Raw genomic sequence first — 23,125 nt, forward strand, 5'->3', positions numbered from 1 at the left:
AGATACTTAAGAGCTCTTTTATCAAAATTCTATATATTCACTTGACAATTTTGATAAATACTTCACACCCTATTTTTTTAGCTTGAATATGTTAAGATAAAATACTTAGAGAAAAAAGACAAAGCAAAAAACACACCACACTGTTAAATATAAAAAACTGATGGTTGCCAAAGGGGAGGTGGGTGGGGGACTGGGGGCTGGGTGAAATAAAGGGGATCAAGAGTATATTTATCATGATGAGCACTGAGGAACGTTTAGAATTGTTCAATTATTGTATTAGACATTTGAAACTAATCTAACACTGTACATCAATTATATTTCAATTTTTTAAAAATAGTATCTTGAGTCAGGATCCTATCAATTAAATTTCAATTTCCAAAAACAAACAAACAAAAAAACCCACAAAACTAAGAAAAGCAGAAAATAATTTAGTTGGTTAAAAAAAAAAAAGCATATCTACAAGAAAGATGGTAAAATTTTTTGAAAAAGTATAACTGTTTTCTGAAATTCAAACATAAGGGATATTACAAATTCAAAAAGAGTTCTAATTCTAACAAATTGATTTGTTCTTAGAATCAGTGTTATAAAATGATTTGCTACATTCTTTATGTGTGTGTGTATGTGTGTCAAGTTAGACATACTAGTTTAATTTTTTATTTTTAATATAAAATATTAGTCATGTAAGTCATGAAGAAATAGAACTCTTGGAGCATTTTACCTACCTCTGTGTAGAATTTATTTTTCTTTTCTTTCAGGAAACAGTATTAAAATACAATTCTAACTCATAACACATGTTTCACTAATTTCCCAGTTAGAAATTTTTAACCTTAGAGATCTATGTCTATGAATGCAATTCACAACTCACAGTTGTCCCTCTGAAAATAGGAGCACTATACATGATATAAAAAATGCAAATCCACTCCAGGGTTACTGCTCTAAATATATTCAGTGTAACTCTTTGTAATCATGTCTTTAATGGCTCAGTTGGCATCTTAAAAAGACATCCCCAGGCATCAATTCAGATCAGTTAAGTATCAGTGCTTCCCACTCATTCTGCATAAATACTTAGAACTGAAATAGAACATGTACTTTGACATAAGTATGCTAAAATAAATCTAAGCCACCATAAAATACAGTACGACTTATGGGGTTAAGATTTTATTTTTTATTTTATTTTAAGTCATCTCTATAACCAACATGGAGCTTGAACTTAAAACTTCAAAATCACAAGTCACATGCCCTACTGACCAAGTCAGCCAGGTGCCTACAGATTTTTAAAGGGCATTTTGAAAATGAAATTTTAAGCTGTATTGTATTACCATCTATTTCAAAAATTCAATCATAAAATTTAGAAAATTTCAGGGAAAAGAACTGAATTTCAAATACTTTTAACTTTTATGAAGAAAAAGACTCAGAGGGCTAGAGTAACTTGCCCAATGCCACAGGTCAGTTAGTAGTAGAGTCAGAATAAGAACTCGGATTTCTTTTTTTTTTTTTTTTAAGATTTATTTATTTATTCATGATAGAGAGAGAGAGAGAGAGAAAGAGGCAGAGACACAGGCAGAGGGAGAAGCAGGCTCCATGTCGGAAGCCTGACAGGAGACTCGATCCCGGGACTCCAGGACCACGCCCTCGGCCAAAGGCAGGCGCTGAACCACTGAGCCACCCAGAGATCCCCAAGAACTCAAGTTTCTTGACTTCATTTCACACTTGTTCATTTTGGTAAACAATGTTATTTTTTCCTATTTTGGTGTTGTTTTCCATCTCAGAGCCTTTATACACCCCCACCACCACCACCCTACCCAAAAAAGAAACCCATGAACTAAAATGGATTAGATCACTATAAGGTAAAATGCCATTTAAATTGCTTTTGTCAAATAAATAAATAAATAAATAAATAAATAAATAAATAAATTGCTTTTGTCTTAAGTTAAAGCTTAAGCCACAAATGCTTATATTTAAATTTGCATTGCACCTAAGATAGAAGAGATCTCAAAAGAACTGTATTTGCAAAATGCAAATTTAATAACATGACCATTATCAAACATCAATAGAAAGAACTGATCAGATGAACAAAGGACATTTCTTCCTCTTTTCCAAAACTGCTATTTGAAGAGAATGTTAATGTTACTTCTAATAAAGAATTATCTGTGGATAAATTCCTATGATCTACTGTCAGAGAAAAGGTTGGGAATATACATTCTTCCCAATATGAAATAATCAGAACTGTTATTTATTGTTATTTACTACTTCCCTGACTACCAACTATTAACTCTCAAAATTCTATATTCAAAGGAGTCATCTGCCTTTGACCTAGATTTTTGAGCACAAGTATTTCCCCCCACTTGTATGCTTATTAATGTATTGCTTTACTGTACCCTTATTTTTTCTAAAGTAGGCAAGTAAAGTGGTAGATAAAAAGTACAGAAATAGATGACTAAAAATAAAGACAATTTATAAAAAGAAGCTGTTCAAAAAGTTTTTAGGCTTATACACCAAGTTAAACTCTCATGATTATTTTAAAACTACCAACAAAATAAATTATGAATTAAAGCAGAAAAGTATTAAAAAAGAAAAATTACTCAAATTTTCTATTGGAGAACTCAAAGTTAAGGGATGGGAAGTCAGGGATGCAATATTGCAAAATTATGTATCAGGGAAAACTACAGTCACTGCTCACTTTTATAGTACTATATAAAGGTTATCTACAGCCAAGATGAAATATATATATATACAAACTATAAAAGGGTTATTTAGCAATAAGAAAATAATTTAAAACAATAAGAAGTTAAAGAAAAGCACAAATTATAATGCAATTACTTACAGCCAGAGAAGACGTTTGTAGACATGCATTTTTAATTCTTGGAATCAAAGCATTTTTCATGGATGGGTAGTCTATAAGATTCGCAAAGGTTGGAATGATGTTTAAACAGAGTTCCTATTAAGAAAATACACCAATTCAATCTCAGGGAAAGATTCTCTTCACCTTTTCTCTCACATATTAAAAAACATTTTGTATTTGCAAGGCTAATTTAATTTGTCACATAGTTTGAAATAAACTTTCATGTACATTATATCATTTACTCCTTTCAATAACTATTTGAAAGAACAGTTATCATTAGTTTTCAACTTTATATATGAGGAAACAGACTCAAAAGACCATCTTCAAAATCACGCAAGGTCATATAAGCTAGCATATGGTAACAAGATTTCCTTGGTCGCGTTCCTAATTTCTTTCCCTGATAACACACCTCATCATTTATTATTTAAAAATGGGAACACCTAAGTTTTGCTATCTTTGAGGGACTAGCAAGTACACATGACAGAAAATCAAGTACAATGTGACATAAAACTATTCCTCTTAAATAAGGGATTTCTTAGCTGTTAACATATATCCTTATGACAGAATATAATACAAACATTTTCTTTAATATATTTTAAAAGATAATTTAATTATACTGGGGGGAAATGCAATAAGATACTATTATATAACCCCAGTTTTTAAAATATGTATGTACATGTGTCTGTCTATAGGCTTAGGGAGAAAGACTCAAGGATAGATCTGGAAATGTTAACTCTGGACATCTGGAAATGTTAACTCTGGACATCTCTGAGAGAGGATTTTGATTTTCTTTTTTTTTTTATTTTATTTATTTCTTTGTTTGTTTGTTTGTTTGTTTATGATAGTCACACACAGAGAGAGAGAGAGAGGCAGAGACACAGGCAGAGGGAGAAGCAGGCTCCATGCACCGGGAGCCCGACATGGGATTCGATCCTGGGTCTCCAGGATCGCGCCTTGGGCCAAAGGCAGGCACTAAACTGCTGCGCCACCCAGGGTTCCCGGATTCTGATTTTCTTTATATTTTTACATACTTCCAAATTCTGAAACTTAAGCAAGTATAAGTCACAGAAACAGGAAAAGGTTATTTACAACATTGTTAGCCAATGCTGGCCCTAATGTAAGTGACTGTAACTGGGAACTCTGAGTAAGAAGCTAAGAGGAAAAGATGGGGGGACTAGGGAAGGGGGACTAAATGTGGCATAAATGTGTATCAGGGAAAGAGCTGGACAAACTTTGGTATGCTTAAAGACATTCATTTATCGTTAGCAGATAGAAATGAATTAACTACTAAGAATTTGTTATCAAAACAATGGCCACATATTTTATTTGCTTTATTCTCAGATTTCCAAGAGGCAGATATAAGAGTTATATATTTATATCCACTTAGAGCCACAATAAATAAGTGTTTTTAAATAAGTGACATAACTTGAGGATAAGAAGTACAAGCTACAATCACGGGACCATTTACCACAGATGGGAGAGAATACGCAAGGATGAATAGTTCATGAGACACTGCTCCTGTTACCAGAGGCTGTGTCCGTAGGGAAGGTCAGCCTTTAATTCAAGACAGTGGGCATGCATGTGCATTGTACTGTATAATCTAGCAGTAGGTTAAAAAGAGGCAAATCTTAAATTATGTCTAAATCATTTAGCTAAAGGAGGGGAGGAAGAGCTCTTCCGAGGAAATATGATCAAGAACCTATGAATAGGAGATTGAAAGAAATCAAACTCAAGGAAGTCATCTGCTCATTCTCAGTATTCTCTGCCTTGTAGTATATACTTTATAACTGATGGTGGAGAGAGGAGAATAAACACAGCTTCTGTCTTTAATTTTAAAGGTAAAAATGTTTTAAATTGGTTCACATATATTATTCCTGTTCATGCCTCTAAGCATCCTAACTTTGGTAAACCATCTCTACTTTCCAAATACTTTTCTAAACTCTTTAGCCTCTTAAATATTTTTAATCAAATTTCACTTTATAAATATCACCCCAAAAATGAATTTCAGAAGTTACTTTCTAGTCTTCTACTTGCATGAAACTTGAAAAGATGTTTCTTACTCTTGCTCTAGGATTCTCCCAAAGCTTAGTCTTTTAACTTTATCAGACTCCACCGAGCAATGCTGATACTAATTAGCTGGATTGGTGACTGAAGACTTATATTGAATGATACAAGAAATGCTGGTTTGGAAAATTCAGCAAAGTTGCACAGGTTAATCTGGATTAAATATTAACTATTTTAATAAATACTTATTGGCCAATACTGATTGGCTAAATGAATCCCCTTAGGAAGAAAAATGGGCTTTCATGCCTTTTCTCTCTTTTTTAATTTCACTGACTATAAGACCAGGTTGGTGACCAAGGCCTGTGGGGAATGTTTTAGGAAGCAATAATTCACAACTCCTTTGGAAAGAGCTAAAAATGTAGAAATAAGTACACCTTCCCTAATCCTCTCACGTTAAAAGCATAACCTTATACGGACAAAATTTAACATCAATTTCACAACTTTGAACAAAAGAACTTAGACAAAGACTGAAATGAGTCAAAAAAGTGACCTTATACATGTGGTATTAGTTTCACTTCACTTATTCTTAAGTAATTTCTTCACCCAACATGGAGCTCAAACTCACAACTCTGTGATCAAGAATCACATGCTCTAATGATTGAGCTAGCTGGGTGCCCCTGATACTAGGTTCATATTAGGAAAAAAAAAAAAGGTCAATAGCTTTTAAAAATTAAAATTCTGCTTTTCTTTACTAGGATTTCTATACTGGCAAAGAAACTTTAAATATAAAACCATTTATGCAGTGAGATGTTCTTAAAATAAGTACTTATCTTCCAAAGTAAAAAGAAAAATCAAAAAAATTAAACTTTAACAGTGATCCAAAATTATTTTCCATATAGCCTTACAGAACCAAACTTTTAATAGCAAAGCTAAAGGAGTAAAAGTTTTGGCAAAGTACACAACAGTTTAACATCACCTTTGTCACAAAGCATAACTACAAATGTACATTAGGAATAGTCACACTAAATTACTGTCTGGTTTTCTATCTACCTGCTACACAAATTAACTTCAGTATAGAAAGAGCACTTAGAAGACTGAGTTATCAAAGCATGAAAGAAAATTATAATTATGGGAGTACATACTTAATGTTTTCATAAAAAAAAAGCACATGTATCTTTGACATTTTCATTCCTATGTTAGTTAACCATTTAGGAAGAAGATACACTGATCCAAACTATAATAAATCAAATCTTCCAGAATACAACATTTTTGATAAATGAAAGTAATGAATAATTTTACCTCATTAATACAGGTATTTGTCAATTGATTCTTTAAATTAATTGGGAACAGATACAGTAGTAGATACTAAGTATACTTTAGTAACAGTAAACCATCCAATTCAATGGATTCATATATATCACTATTGAGTTTCATGTAAAGGATTTTACAAATCAAACCCAAGACATACTTCTTTCTTTTGCCTTAAAAAATCAAAAATTTTTTAAAAATCAAAATCATTATTAAAGAAAAAAATCAAATATTATACCTGAATTTGAATGGAAGGAGCCTCTAGTGCTCTGTAAACCATTGGTAGGACACTGTTCTTAATCTCATCAGGAGGAGTTTTGGTTAGTAGCAAATCCATTTTTTGTAAGAAAATTAACAAAATCTGTATAAAAAAGGGGAACAATGTATTAAAGTCTAGAATCTTTATAAGATTTCACATATGATAAAATTTAAAGTATTTTCAGAAGAGTTAGTTTTATATCTTGACACTCACCATGTTGCTAGCCTGAAGGCATGGAAGACAAAAACATACAAATCAAGTTTCTTACATATTCAGAAGCACAATATTTAACATCTGCTCTCAGTTTAAACATTTAAATGAAGACTAATTTCCTAACTCTCATATACCTTCAGTACTACGTCACATACTCATAACTACCACTATCTGGAAATCTACTGAATTAAAAAAAAAGAAAAAAAAGAAAGCCTGAGAACAACAAAGTCAGGTATCCCAAAGTAGTAAATTTACTTGGCTTCTAAGATTAAGAGTAGAAGAAAAGGTACAGAAATGAAAGAGACTGTCATGAAAAATTCTAGAAGGAAACAGTTTTTGTTCCAGATCACTTGTTTTCTCACCTAGCTGCCACCCATACCTATAAGGAACAAACTGTCCCTTTTATTGATGCAGAATACTGAGTGAACATGTGGCTGCACGCACCACTTTCCTTCCTAATGTCCTGACAGGTTTGGGGAATTCTGCTTCAAAGCCTATAGTTCCCTCACTGCCCCTTCTTAGCCATAGGAACTCTTGCCTTACTAGCACAGACTTCCTTCTCTCCCCCTCCTTTCAAAGGAAGGGCCATAAAAAACTTGTCATAGAACCATTAAACCAAGTAGTTGATGGTTTACTAATAAGCTCCTGCCATGCAGAGGCAAAAACATGTAATAATATTTACTATATCCCTAGAAATTTCATTTAATCTCAACAACACTTTTGCTTTAGAAATGAGCAAAGAGAGGCTTTAAGAGAGTAATGATTTGTCCAAGTCATACTTCTAGTAAGGATGAAGAAGACCAGATTCAAACACAGGTGTGTGACTCTACTGGTTGTAAATACAAGACTACCTTGAATCTGACAAATAAATATTACAGTAGAGTCTATATCAGAGACTAATTACATTTTCACTTACAGTACACACACATAATACACATATTACTTCCACGGTGCTGTAAGCATTTTCCTTCTTCTGGTGAAACTACTTGTTACCAGTAAAATAAAGAGAAACAACTGGCATAATAAACTATCTACAAATTAAAGACCCTAAATAACAAAACGAAACAAAACAAAAAGCAAATACTTAAAAGTGCAGCAGAAAAATAACATCTCTTTTCCCAAACCTATAACTTTTAATAAGGCCAATAAGAAGAGTATAACATCTCATTACAATTTATTTTCTGAGATGGTAAGTTATGGAGAGCTATAGACATTTACTTGTACAGTTTATAATTTTAACAATGGTTCACTTCAAACACACACAAAATTGCTTCTGACTAACGGAAAAGAAACTCTCTTATACTTACCACATTTTTTAAGAAGTCGCATACCCATTCCTTCCATTTTCAATGATAGTCATCATTGACTAATATCATTAAATAATAGGAAAGAGTACCTATACACATACCTGGATTGGCTCCTGCTGTTTAAAGACAGGACCAAGTTCAGGTAGAATTAATTTGACATATTCTTCTTTGGTGCATTCTTCGGCAATCAGTAGAACATTGGGCAAAACAAAAGGTACCATGTCAGGGTTTACAAATTCTGAAGTCAAACAAGGCAAAATTCTCTGCACAATGACACGCTGAAAGGCAAAAATGTTTTCATAAAACTAAATTTAACTTCAGGTCTTTAGTATTAATATTGAAGTTACAGTCTAAAATCTCCAATCCCTAATAATAATAATAATAATAATAATAATAATAAAATAAAATCTCCAATCCCTTTGGGGAAGATAACCATATAATTTACAGTTGAAACTAGGACATTTTTGAAAGTAAATTGGGGTGCTCCTGCTAACTATGTCAGGACAAAAGAAATAACTTGGGAATGTTACAGATAGAGGGAGACATATGGTCACCATTCCTTTAGGAAATCTTCCCTCATTAGTCTTTATTAACATGTTTTCTCCTCTTCATTACTCATGATTCATAACACACAACTTAAACACTGTTCTGTACTGTTAATTGTTTCACACATGTTAAGTCCATCTAACAAATACTCTAGAGCTTTGAGAGTGAGAACAGTGTTTTGTTTCCTCTTTATTCTCCATAGCATATAAATGAAGGGCTAGACAAACAGTGCATAATCAATGAGTATCTGACAGATTAAAGACTGGAAATATTTTTGTAGACAGGAATATCACCAGTATTCTGATCACTGATTTCTAATGCCTTCACCAACATTTTTTATACTATATTACACTCATGATTTAATAAACCTGAGAGGGTAGTTAAAGGAATTGGAGGGCAGCCCCAGTGGCGCAGCGGTTTAGCGCTGCCTGCAGCCCAGGGTGTGATCCTGGAGACCCTGGATCGAGTCCCATGTCAGGCTCTTTGCATAGTGCCTGCTTCTCTCTCTGCCTGTGTCTCTGCCCCCCCTCCCCGCCCTGTGTGTCTCTATGAATAAAATAGAGACAAAAATAAATAAATAAATAAATAAATAAATAAATAAATAAATAAATAAATAAATAAAAATAAAGGAATTGGAGAAGCTAGTATCAATACAGAAGTATCCCCTTAATTGCTGGTGAAGCAATAATCTCCACAATGACAGCTTATGGACTTCTCTCCTGAAATTTAGTGTCCAAGTGCTACCTTTGCATAGGTAGTATTCTAATTCTTTTTATCTATGTGATTTTTTAAATTATTTTTGGACCCTGTCAAAAAGGTCCACTAAATTTTCAGGTTCAGTCTATAGCCTTCTATAATCATTAATGCACCTAAAGCAAAAGTTACATTTATTTCTTCTGCAAGAGTTATTATATAGTAAACATAATCTTGACTATAATTTAAAAAAAAGTTCAACAACAAACCTTGGGCATTTTTGGTAGAACTTTTGGGAGTCCTTTGAAAAACTGTGATTTCTGAAGATTATCTCTTTGGAATAAGGTATCAAAATACTGCAGCGTTACTGCACCAACATCATCGAAGAAAGGAATCTAAAACAGGGAAATAAAATTATTTTGATAAATATTAAAGTACTTCTCATACCTGAAACTGCCATAATATAGTGAAAAAATATTCAGATACATTTAGCAAAATGCTAAAGACCATTTAATAATTCTTATTATAAAAATCAAAATAAGGGGATCCCTGGGTGGCGCAGCGGTTTGGCGCCTGCCTTTGGCCCAGGGCGCGATCCTGGAGACCCGGGATCGAATCCCACGTCAGGCTCCCGATGCATGGAGCCTGCTTCTCCCTCCACCTGTGTCTCTGCCTCTCTCTCTCTCTGTGACTATCATAAATAAATAAAAAATTTAAAAAAAAATCAAAATAAGGAAGTAATAACCAAATTTATTTTCAATTTCAAACTTTCAAGTCAGTATCTATGAGATGGCTAGGCAGTAACATTTTACCTAACTAGTAGATATTGAAAGATTAATTATCTTGAAAGCATAAAGAGTACCATTTATCTATTAAAATCCACACTTACATGAGTAAATTAAAATGCCATGCATTCATGTGTCCAGAATTTCTATACCTACATGACTATTAGACCTCTTATTATTTGAAATCTTAATTTTATATCAGAACAATTACATACATAAACTAACTGTTTAAGATGAAAATAAGTTAAATATTTAACACATTCAAGGATACTCATGTTATTTGGGGACTCTACCTGACTAAATCTTGCTTTAGAAACCCTTAATCTACTTTTAACTCGTTGTCCCTCCACCTAAGGCAGAAATTCATGTGTACTCACCTTTGTCATTTGATCTGCATCTGGTCTTACAGTTGGAGTTACATTTAACAGCAGTTTTACATGCTCACGGACTTCCTCAGGTATATTTGAAAGTGAACTAGATCCTAAACGACTCAACTATTTAAAAGAGTGATAATATTAAATGTGAATATAAAATATTCAAAAAGATAATGCATTTATAGTCAATAATCTATTTTAAAAAGTCTTTTTTGAAATTTACTCAAAAATATGTTAGAATGAACAAACCGCTAATTCAACTGTAGCAAGATAATTAAAATACTAATCTTCAATACCTGAAATTGTTTCTATTACTGAAACAAAATGCCCAGCATTTTAGATCATAGTTCAGTATTCACTCTAGTAAATAAATGCCACAATTAAAGTTGTGATCACAAACTTTAGTCAGAATTATTTACATTATTTACAGAATTACTTTTGTTAAGTTGATTTTATGCAAACTTAAAATATAAGATATCATCTCATTTTAGAGAATTTTCTGAACACTTTTTTAAAACTCAAAGAAACATTTAAACATTTTTAATGCAAGCAAATATTTACATATAAGGCAAATTACCTGATCCAACTGCCTACTAAAACTCTTGTAAATATCTTGCTTGTTAACTTCAAATATGGGTTTTCCTTTATTAAATACAGCATACATGACAGTTCCTAGTGAGTACATATCACTGGCTGTTTCACAGCTCACTGAAAGTATGTATTCAGGAGCCAAATATTCAGGATTTGGAAGACACAATGATGGTAAATTTGGGTCCCATTCTTTACAAGGAAACTTAGGCTACAAAAAGACAGAAAAGGGATTATATAGACTACATATCTCAAATTAAAACAAAAAACCACTATCAAGCAGTAGCAACCTAGTTTTAAATTTGTACTCAGTCATGCAAGTAAAAATATCACCACCCAAAAAAAAAAAAAAAAAAATCACCACCACCTTCAATCCTGAAATTCTCAAATTCTCAAATCTGGAAAGGACACTAAACAGACTGAGAGATATGAATAAGAACTCTTGCAACCTGGGTGCCTGGGTGGCTCAGTCCATTGAGCGTCCAGCTCTTGATTTTGGCTCAGGATTTCAGGGTTGTGAGATCGAGCCCCGCAATGGACTACATCCTGACCCCAGGGCCTGCTTGGGATTCTCTCTCCTTTTACCCCTGCCCCTCTGATTGCTCCCCCGCCTCAAAATAAATAAACATTAAGGAAAAAAAAGAACTCTTGTAACCATCAGATTATTGGGGCTCTCCTCCAGCAGACAAATTATCACTACAAGATGCAGTAAGAATATGAAAAGGTATAACCTATGTCCTACGATACATAGGCTTCAAGTTTTATGGACTCAGGTTATTATTTGGAACTTTATTCTTTCACTATCTAGCTGTGTGATTTAGTTAACAGGTTCAAAAGGTTGTTGTAAGATTAAATGAATGCATGGGAAGAAAATGGACCTAACAGTGTCTGACCCACAGTACATACTCAACCAATACTAATTCTTTCTGCTTCCCTTACAAGTGTTTACTTGCTAGAGATGCACAATGTTTGTTAGTGTATTTGACATCCTCAGGAAAAAAACCTACTTAACCTGATAGTTCTCAAATTTGTTTACTTCATGTGGAGGTTCCTCAAAGAGTTAAAAATAGATCTGCCCTATGACCCAGCAATTGCACTGCTGGGGATTTACCCCAAAGATACAGATGCAGTGAAACACCGGGACACCTGCACCCCAATGTTTATAGCATTAATGTCCACAATAGCCAAACTGTGGAAGGAGCCTCGGTGTCCATCGAAAGATGAATGGATAAAGAAGATGTGGTCTATGTATACAATGGAATATTACTCAGCTATTAGAAATGACAAATACCCACTATTTGCTTCGAAGTGGATGGAACTGGAGGGTATTATGTTGAGTGAAATAAGTTGATCAGAGAAGGACAAACATTATATGGTTTCATTCATTTGGGGAATATAAAAAATAGTGAAAAGGAATAAAGGGGAAAGGAGAGAAAATGAGTGAAAATATCAGTGAGGGTGACGGGTGACAAAACATGAGAGACACCTAATTCTGGGAAACAAACAAGGGGTAGTGGAAAGGGAGGTGGGAGGGGTGTTGGGGTGACTGGGTGATGGGCACTGAGGGGGGCACTTGTCAGGATGAGCACTGGGTGTTATGCTATATGTTGGCAAATTGAACTCCAATAAAAAAATTTTTTTAAGTTAAAATTTTTTTTAATTTAAAAAAATTTGTTTACCTCTAGCATCCTTTACTCAAGTAACACTACTGTGGAATTAATGAACTAAAGAATACTCTTAGGTAAGATGAACACTAGAAATTTTCTATAAAGCTATACATCTAAACCTACATTGTACCACATAGCCTGTTTCTACACATTTATCAGACATAAATTCTCTAGTCCATTCTGGATGTATCATAAATTTCCACAGCTTGAACAAAATCAGAAGACTGGGGCACCTGGCTGGCTCAGTCAGTAGAGCATGCAATCCTGGATCTCAGGAATGGGAGTTCAAGCCCCACGTTGGCTGTAGAGATCACTCAAAATCTTTTTTTTAAAAAAAATTAGAAAACCTTCATTACCTCTTGTTCAGAAGGATTGGTTGATGATACACAAAAATCAAAGCCCATTATTTTCCAGGCTCCACTTTTATTCAAAATTATATTCTCAGGTGTAATATTTCCATGGACCATTTTCACACTGCTATGCAAAAATGACAATCCTTCAGAAACCTGTAAATGGGGCAGGGTGGGGGGGAGAGATACTTTTACATAAAATAAAGACCCTCTCAATTATAATAATAAAATGTCTCTTAAAAATAGTAATTGCTGTTTCTCTCAATAAAAGTTTTTTTTTATATGTCAGGGAACAATTTAATTTCATCATAAACACAAAAAGAGTAGATATTCTCAGTTGCCACAATGATCTAAGCATTAGTTGGAAGATCCCAGTTATAAAACCAGAGTACAACTCTTTATTAAAGTTCTTTTCTATACGAACATAAGTAAAATCAAAGATAATTTAAAACCACTTCTCTATACAAACTTACTCAGTTTCTGTGTTTGACATGTGAAGGAATCTTCAGTTCTCATTACAGATAGTAAATATCAAGGGACTCCTTGTCAATTCGATTCTTTTTTTTTTTTTAATTTTTTATTTATTTATGATAGTCACAGAGAGAGAGAGAGGCAGAGACACAGGCGGAGGGAGAAGCAGGCTCCATGCACCAGGAGCCCGATGTGGGATTCGATCCCGGGTCTCCAGGATCGCGCCCTGGGCCAAAGGCAGGCGCCAAACCGCTGCGCCACCCAGGGATCCCTGTCAATTCGATTCTAATTCTTAATACTTTTCTATATTTATACTTCATATTGAAATTCAGTTTTTATGAATTGTGCTCAGTTTTCATGTTAATTGATGGTCACATATTCTCAAATTGGATTAGTATTTGGTCTTTTTAATATTTGTACCTGAGACTAATTTGTTAACCAAAAATGAAGGCTGGATTTCTGTTTCCAGGGGTAGATTTTGGCAAACTAACACTTCCCGACTTGCAGGACACCAGTCTCCCAGGTTTCCCCTCAACTCCATTGGTCACTGCTGGTTCCTCCTCAGTCCCCTAAACTCGTGGACTCTGTTTGGACATCTGAAGTGTTCATCTACTCTTTCTCAGTGTTCCCACAACATTCAATACCATCCAGATGTCGACTGTTCCTACATTATCTCCAGGCTGGGCCTCTATTCTCAAGTCCAGACTTGATTATCTGACTGCCTTTTTGACTTCTCTCCCCTTGAATGTTTTATAAGCATCTCATTTTTCAAAGAATCTAAAACTGAGCCTCCCCTTCAATTCAGTTCTCTCTTCCTGTTGTCTTTTCCCCTTGGTCACTGATTCACTTTTCCATTTTTCAAAAACCTCTGAGTTATCCTGCACTACTCTATTTTTCTTATATAACAAAGGCATCCGCAAATTCCAATACCTTCACCACCAAAATATATTTAGAATTTGATCCTGTCTTACCACTTTCCCTACCCTCTACCATCACATCTCTGGCCTGTATTACTATAGTAGCCACCTACTTCACCTCTTTGTTCCTGCTCATACTCCTCAACATAATTTAATTCTCAATAAGCAGCTACCAGATCATATCACCTTTCTGCTCAAAGCCTTTCAAAGGCCTTTCCTTTCTTTCAGAGTAAAATTCAAAGTATTTCTCTGGCTTTCAGGGCCAAAGGGGACTTAGATTAGTCCCCTCAGGATTAGTATCCTATTAACTACTCTCTACCACTCCAGGTATTTCACTATTCCTTGAACATGTCATGCATGATTCTGTCTCAGGGAATTTGCACTTGCTGTTCCTTCCTGCCTAGATCATTCTTTCCCTAGGTATCTAGATGGCTCACTTCTTTGATTTTTTCAGATCTTTACTCAAATGTCCCCTTTTCATTTATAAAGTTCCTGATTACTCCCATTCAAAAGTGCAACATTTTCCTCCCCCTCCAAACTATCCTCTCTTCTCCCTTCCCTTATTTTCTCCACATGCACTTATGATAATCTAATATACTGAATATTTACTTATTTTATTGTCTTTCTTCCCCCATGAGAACATAAGTTCTAAAAGGCAGGAATCTGTGTCCATTTTTTCCCCTGGTATACGTTTAGCACCCAGAACTGTGCCAGACATATAGCTATCCAATAAATATTTGCTTAATGAATGGATATGAGAAAGAATTCTCTAAAAAAATAAATAAATAAAACCTTACAATTTCAACACAAAGGTAAGTCAACAATAGTTGACTCAAATATTCAAAAAAGAGTATTATTTTAGAAAGTATCTGGATTCCTTTTCCCACTTCATTACTTACTAGTCTCGCAACTTTGAGCAAGTCACTAAACTTACGTAGGTCCCACTGGTAAATTACTTCAAATGATGGTATATTAACATCTCAATACATGCGGGAAATCATATTAGATTCCACACCATTCCCCATTCCCATCCCCATAGTCAGTCAACAGGGCCTATTTTAACTCTGCATAATTTCACCCTATCCCTCTAGTACTTTATGTGATTTTTGAGCAAGACTTTTTAACTATCAACTATTTTTACATGCAGGCACTATGCTAAGTACTTATATAAACTTATATAAATTTACATGTTTGATTCTGAAAATAACCCTACATAGTAGTATATCCCCTATGCCCAAGTTCCACTCTTCTAGAATGGCACTTCTAAAATGCCTATCAGACCAGATCATTTACACTGCTTAAAATCCTTTGGTTCAGGCCTGATCCCAGGGTGCTGGTATCGAGTCCCGCGTTAGGCTCCCCACAGGGAGCCTGCTTCTCCCTCTGCCAAGGTCTTTGCCTCTCTCTGTGTCTCTCAAGAATAAATAAAATCTTTAAAAAAAGAAAAAAATCCTTTGGTGTTCCCCATCACCAACAAAGTCTTTTTCTATCATTTCAGTTTCATTTTTCACCACTCTCTAAGATGTAATGTGCTACAACTAACTGCCTGAATATTTATCCTCAGTAACTAGTATAATAACGAATTAGGACTTAATATCTCTCTAATGAATGTTCTCCAGTTCTAACACATTGGAACCCATGAAATTCATATAAGAATTGCATTTTTAAAACTGCTTATTTCCCCAAATATAATTTATAAAATACACAAAGTTTTCGAAGTCTAGAAAAGTCAAATGATTTTTGACAAAGGTACCATGGCCATTCAATGGGTAAAGGATGGAAGTTTCAACAAAGGCTACTGGGAAAATTCAATATCCATAGGCAAAACAATGAGGTTGGGCCCTTACCTTAAACCATAGGTAAAAATCAACTCAAAGTAAATCAAAAGCCTAAACATAATACTAAAACCGTAAAATTCTTAGGAGAAAAGAGAGGAAAAGCTTCATGATACTGGATTTGGCAACCACTTATTTGATATGACATCAAATGCACAGGCAACGAAAGAAAAAATAAATTGGATATACCAAAATAAAAACTTTTATGCATCAAAGGACAAAATCAACAGAGTGAAAATGCAACCCAGAGAATGGTAGAAAATATTTGCCAATCACATATCTGATTATATACTGAGGTTAATATCTGGAGTATATAATAAATGCCTACAACTCAACAACAACAAAATAACCTGATTAAAAAACGGGCTAAGGACGTACATAGACACTTCCCCAAAGAAGATATCCAAATGGACAATAAGTTCATGAAAAGATGCTTAAATTCACTAACTCTTAAGAAAATGCAAATCAAAACCACAACGATCTACCATCTTGTTCCCATTAGGATGGCTACTATCAAAAACTACAAAATAACACACGTCAATGCAGAGATGGAGAAATTAGAACCCTGTGCTACCCTACTGATAGAAATATAAAATGGGATAGCCATGATGGGAAACAGTATGCTAGTTCCTCAAAAAATAAAAAATAAAATTACTATATGGTCCAGCAATTTCACTTCTGGGTCTATCCCCCCACAAAAAGGGAAAACAAGACCTTGAAGAGAAACTTCTACACCCACATTCATAGTAGTACTACTCACAATAGCCAAGATTTGGAAGCAATCCAAGTGTCCATAGACAAATTAATAAACATAATGTGGTAAATACATACAATGCATTATTCAGTCTTAAAAAGGGAGGAAATTCTGACACATGCTACAACATAGATAAACCTCAAGAACATACTAAATGGAATAAACCACAAAAGGAAAAATAATATATGATACCACTTATACGAGGCACCTAAAGTAAAGTAGTCAAATCACAGAGAATTAAGGTAAAACGGTTGCAGGGGCTGGGGAGTTGTGGAGATGAGTATGAAGAGTTATTGTTTAATAGATATGACTTCAGTTTTGCAAAGTGAAAGAGTTCTGGAAATGGATGGTGGTATGGTTGCACAACAATATAAATGTACTTAATGTCCTTGACCTGTACACTTAAAAATGTTAAGATGGTCAATTTTATGTCATGTGTATTTTACTAAAATTAAAAATATATATACTGTTGAGAATAAGATAAGCCAGACACTAGAAAATATTTGTAAATATTGAAAATATTTGTAATGTATCTGATAAAAGACTTGTGCCCATAATTTACAAAGAAATCTCAAAACACAGTAATAAAAAAACAACCCATTCAAAAATGGGCATTCATTCAAAAAAATGGGCAAAAGAGCTGAATAGATATTTCAACAAAAAAACATTCAGATGGCAAAGAAGTATATGAAAAGGTGTTCAACATCATTATTTCATCAGGGAAATGCAAATTAAAACTCCCAACAAAATACCACTGTGTACCAATTAGGATAGCTAAAATTAAAAAGATTGATCATACCAACTTTTGGCAAATATATGGAAAAAATGGAACTCTCATACATTGCAACAGGAATGTAAAATGGTATTACCGCTTTAGAAGTCTGTAGTTTCCAAAGAACCAAAATACATGCATACCATTTGATCTAGACACTTCACTCCGAGGTATTTAACCAAGAGAAATTAAAGCATATGCACATACAAAAACTTGTATATGAGTGTTCATGGCAACTGCATTTGCAATAACCAAAAACTAGAAACACCCCAAATGAAATGATCATCAACAGATAATGGATAAACAAACTATGGTGTGTGTATATATATACACACACACACACACAAACACACCCTGGGCTACTACTCAGCAATAAATAAGAAGTACTGATACACATAATACAGATGAATCTCAAAGAATTAAGTGAAAGAAGCCAGACAGGAAAAAACAGTATATATTGTATGATTCTAGTTATAAAATTGTAGAAAATACAAACTGATTCATGGGAACAGAAAGCAGGTCAGTGGGTTCCTGGGACAAAAGATAGATAGTAAGAAGTAAGAGGGAGAGATTATAGTGGGTAAGAAAACTCTTGGGTGTCATGAATATGTGCATAATTCTGATTGTAGTGATGGTTTCACTAGTATATATATGTCAAATTTATAAAACCATATAGTATTTTGAATGTGTGAAGTTTATCATATGCCAATTAATATCAATAAAGCAGTTTTTAAAAAATAACAAATAAAATGATCTCTGTCCCCAAAGAACTAAGAATCTCCTGTATAAATATATGCTACAAAAAATATATATATATACACTACAGAGTTGAAGATATTTTGGTAGACAGGGAAAGAAAAATCAGAAAAAGTAGACATATAAGAAAAGTGTAACTATCTCAATACTGATTACATAATTTCCTTAAAGATTTAATTTTTATTTTTTAAGTATGTTAGTACTTCAACTTAATATTTTGTTTATGAAATTGCAGTCACAAAGTTTAGCACTCAAAAAAATCAAAAGGGAACCAACCCATCAACAAATGAGTCAGTAAGTGCTCTTCTACAAAGGTTACCAATGGTATGTTTTATAAACCTAAAATATAATTTTTTTAAAGATTTTATTTATTTATTCATGATAGTCACACAGAGAGAGAAAGAGAGGCAGAGACAAAGGCAGAGGGAGAAGCAGGCTCCATATAGGGAGCCTGACGTGGGATTCGATCCGGGTCTCCAGGATCACGCCCTGGGCCAAAGGCAGGCGCTAAACCGCTGCGCTACCCAGGGATCCCCTAAAATATAATTTAAACCTAACAATATACTGTAAAAAAATGGCAGAATACAGAAATAATTTTTAAATTACTCAAAGGACCCAAAGGTTTACATAAAGCAGTTGATATTGCTAATAAGATTTAAGTAGCCAAAAACAATTTTGAAGGATAAAACTCTTTTCACATGATGAATAAAATACATACCTGAAGCAAACCATATTTAGTTTCTACATCATAAAGGTTATACTCCTTAATGTCTGGAGATACAGGAGAAGGTAGATTTTCCCAATTACCTAAAACATTGGCTAAACTGGCAAAAACTGGTTCTGTACAAAACGCCAAGCAATCTCTGTTTTAAAAAAAGAAAAAGTTATTTACCATCATTTTTTTACACATTATCAAAGTCAAATACACACAAAATATTAGTGGTCAACAAGAAGGTAGAAATCTAGATTTATTTTCAGCATTAATATAACATTTAAGCCACCATTTTCCGCATATGCTGCAGATTTCCCAGACCCCTCTGAGCAAGAAAAGTCAGAAAGAGGCCCAGAGCACAGCTCCAGATCCCCTCTCACTACTTCAGAGCAGCTTTGCGCCTTTTACCTACTTCATATATAACTTAAAATGGCGTCACAATGTTTAAATTTTTTAATTATTGCTTTTGATGTATAAGAATATTTAGAAATTTGGAAAATGTTAGAAATTAACACTCAACAGGCTTTATGGAGTAATTATAAAGAGCTCAGGCTTTGACGACAAATACCCAACTTAAAGTCTCAGCATCCGTATTCGGACTAGGTGACTTGGACACCTCAGCTTTGAGCCTCACTTTGTCCATTTGTAAAATGGTGATAACAAACCACCTTAATGGACTACTGTGAAGATCAAAGGAGATAATGAATGTAAAGTACATAGCAGAGTGACTAGCATGTAAACTTAATAAATCTCTACCGCTATTATAATTACCAAGTGTTTGAGACTGAGACTCAAGTCCTAACATTTTATGCCTTGGGCTTAGGCTCTGGCAATGAATAACTATAAGGTAGTGTGGTAAAAAAGCTCAATCAAGCCTCTGCACGTGGACTGTGTTTAACAGCAAGCACACCTTTTGCAGTTTCATCTGCCCACTATACCTGTGTGACTTTTCTTGCACTTTGAACCCATTTTTCAAATGAAAGCATATGCAGAAGTTCATACATGGGAGATTAAGAGAGAGCTACCTGGGGCTGAGGGAGAAAGCAACACCTGATCAGTCATCAACAAAGATGCTACCTTATTCTTTACTCTCTCACCAAGCTCATAAACACAGTGGACACCAGGCTTTCATTTGCTGGAGGAAAACCGATCAAATACTCTGAAGTCCTTTCTACGGTTTTCTAGAATTCCCAGAACTCATGTATTTGAGTGACTCTTATTTTTTTCCTCCATGCCTTGACCCCAACATCATCCTTGGCCACATCAACATCCATATGATTGTTCCTCCAGCTGGAAGCCCTCTAATCTTTCATGAATATTCACTCCCATCACCATTACAAACAGTCACATACCAAAAGGGCCATGTCCTCTTCTCAAGAACTTCTTCCCCAACCACAGCTACTTACTAGCCATCATCTCCTACCCCTTTACTACCTCCACCAGCACCTTTATTCACCTAATTCAAAGTATTCAGTACTGACCATATATATTTGATTACTTTCTTTCTCCGAACTATCACAATAAACTATCACCCAAATTACCCTTTACTCAGCAAACCCTTATTAACCTATAATAACCACCAGAAGTTTCTTTCACTCTCATATCATAAGCAGAAGGAAGAAACAGAAAGCTCAAGTCTTTTTAAATTCAGTGTAAAGTCACATAGTGTACTTTAATCTTGTTTTTTTTCAACATTCAAGAACATTCCTTTATAGCCCTCTTCTTGGTTCCTCATTCCATGGTCCCCTTTAACGACTACTCATCTATTATCCACTTTTTACTTTAAAAAAGTATAAAATTAAAAAAAAAGTATAAAATTCATCTAACATGAATGACTTAATTTCCCTAAACTTCACTTCAGTGTATTAGTGATTAAACTATCTTCCTAAAATTTCCTTTGAGTTCCTCCTGTCAGACTTTATTCATATAATGAAGTTCTCCCTGCTAGGCTCTTTGATATCTATTTTCTAGCTTCCAAACCACCTGATGTATTTGAAGATCAATAAAAATCTCTGACTAGTCAAATGTAATGAAGTCTTTCTTCTCAGTCCTTATTTTCATTTACTCAGTGCCATGAGTGTTAGTGGGTCCTTTCTCCCCTCCCCTCTTTTAGCTTCCATAACATGCTGCCTGTTTTTCTCCTGCCATGTAACAATGATCATTCATCAGTCATTCCTTTTCCTGGCTCTTCTTTCCCTCTTCATTCCAAGTTCTGTCTTCAGTACTCTATTCTTTTGACTCATGCTCTTGAAAAATTATTTTTTTCATGGTTTTAATTACCACCTACCTCCATGTTACTCTCACTGTGTATCACCCAACTCGGAGCTTTCACCTGGATGACTTTATTATAGCACATTTCTTTTGGATAATTCCAGTGTTATCTCTACATTATTAATTCATTAAAAACTGGAATTCATGTTTTTCCTTCCCTAAAGTTGTCCTATTTCTATCAACTTTACAGCTTTACTTCATTTTTTAATGAAAATGCCTTAAAGTAATCCTTGAATTGCCTTTTGTAATAATTGCCAACAAATCCCTAGTTCTATAATATTTAAATCACTATAAAAGAAGCTGCAGGGATAGCTTCTCCCCTCAAGAGATGTGTAATGATGGGGATCCCTGGGTGGTGCAGCGGTTTAGAGCCTGCCTTTGGCCCAGGGTGCGATCCTGGAGACCCGGGATCGAATCCCACATCAGGCTCTCGGTACATGGAGCCTGCTTCTCCCTCTGCCTGTGTCTCTGCCTCTCTCTCTCTCTCTCTGTGACTATCATAAATAAATTAAAAAAATTTAAAAAAAAAGAGAGATGTGTAATGATGAAATATAAAACACATTGATACAAGTTAAAGTAATAAAGATGGGTAGGATTCTGATAGGTGAGATGGTAGATGCTGATAGAAAACACTCCAGAGAAAACAGTACAGTTCGGAAAGCTCAGGCCAAGTATAGCAAAACTTACCCACTTCAGCATAAAGAGTTCACAACAGTGAATTTACATAAGAGCCAATAACTATACTCTTCTTTTGGGTTTGTTCATGAAAAAGAAGAGCAATAAAAATATTATCATCATAAGAGATATATGGGCATATTTCTGGGTAGGCACACCATGAAACAGTGGAAAAAAACAAACCAGGGGCTTAGGAATCAAGGTATCTATGTGGCTGAAGTAATGTCTCTGATTCTCAGTTCTTCCATATAATTGTGAGAACTGAATGAGTTAAATAGATGCAAAGCATTTAGCACAGTTTTTATGGTAAATACTAAGCTTTTTTCTTTTAAGTTGAAAGAAAGTATCTTGTGCTCTTGAGGGAGAGAGATAAGCAACAGTGGGTTCCTGAAGATTCCAAAGTAAGAACTATCCAGAAATTCAATACATAAAAAGATAAAGGCAAAAATGTCCTGGCCAAAGAGATATTAGAAGACTGGAACCCTGCCAGCTCTTTTCTTCTTTCTGTCCTTTCTTCCCCTATCCTTTAAATTCTAGGGTCCATAAAACACAACTGGCAAACCATTTCATTAAAATCTTCTTAATTGAACTGAGGAATACAGTCTGCTAGGTAGGAAGAAAAAAGGAAGGAAATTAGGGGTTATGTGTAATGTGGAAAAGTTTGTATAGCTAGGGTACCTAATGGACTATTTATTAGAAGCACCACAGGCTTGAGGATCCAGTTAAGATTACACAACATAAATTTCATATTCTTGTTATTCTCAGCAACAGCTCTTAAGCTCAGCCATGAGAAAAATAAATGGCAGAGTAAATGAGAGCTATGGACTGACATGCTGAGCATATCAGGTTAAATATTTAGAAGAGTACCTGAAACACACATAAAAATAGCCTACAAATATGTAATCAATGCAAAGGGTACAAAATATTCTAGCAAATTAAAAGGAGAGCTACTTTCAGACAGAGGCTACATACTATATTTCTTCTACATCCTCCACTTTGACTATTGTAGGGCTGAGCACAAAGTAA

At 34.4% G+C, this 23,125-nt stretch overlaps 1 protein-coding gene across 2 annotated transcripts in view; it reads right to left on the reverse strand.

The window, feature by feature from the left end:
• SCYL2 (SCY1 like pseudokinase 2) overlaps positions 1-23,125 on the reverse strand; it is a 69,091-nt gene that overhangs the window by 21,759 nt on the left and 24,207 nt on the right. For both annotated transcript variants that reach the window (XM_041738495.1, XM_041738496.1), the window contains exons 4-11: positions 19,160-19,304; positions 12,943-13,092; positions 10,909-11,130; positions 10,335-10,451; positions 9,442-9,567; positions 8,035-8,211; positions 6,393-6,515; positions 2,825-2,938 (exon numbers count right to left, since the gene is read on the reverse strand). In XM_041738495.1, coding sequence (XP_041594429.1) covers positions 2,825-2,938; positions 6,393-6,515; positions 8,035-8,211; positions 9,442-9,567; positions 10,335-10,451; positions 10,909-11,130; positions 12,943-13,092; positions 19,160-19,304 — 1,174 coding nt within the window. The remainder of the gene's footprint in view (positions 1-2,824; positions 2,939-6,392; positions 6,516-8,034; positions 8,212-9,441; positions 9,568-10,334; positions 10,452-10,908; positions 11,131-12,942; positions 13,093-19,159; positions 19,305-23,125) is intronic.

The sequence above is a fragment of the Vulpes lagopus genome, chromosome 23 (assembly GCF_018345385.1).
Source record: "Vulpes lagopus strain Blue_001 chromosome 23, ASM1834538v1, whole genome shotgun sequence".
Taxonomy (NCBI): Eukaryota; Metazoa; Chordata; class Mammalia; order Carnivora; family Canidae; genus Vulpes; species Vulpes lagopus.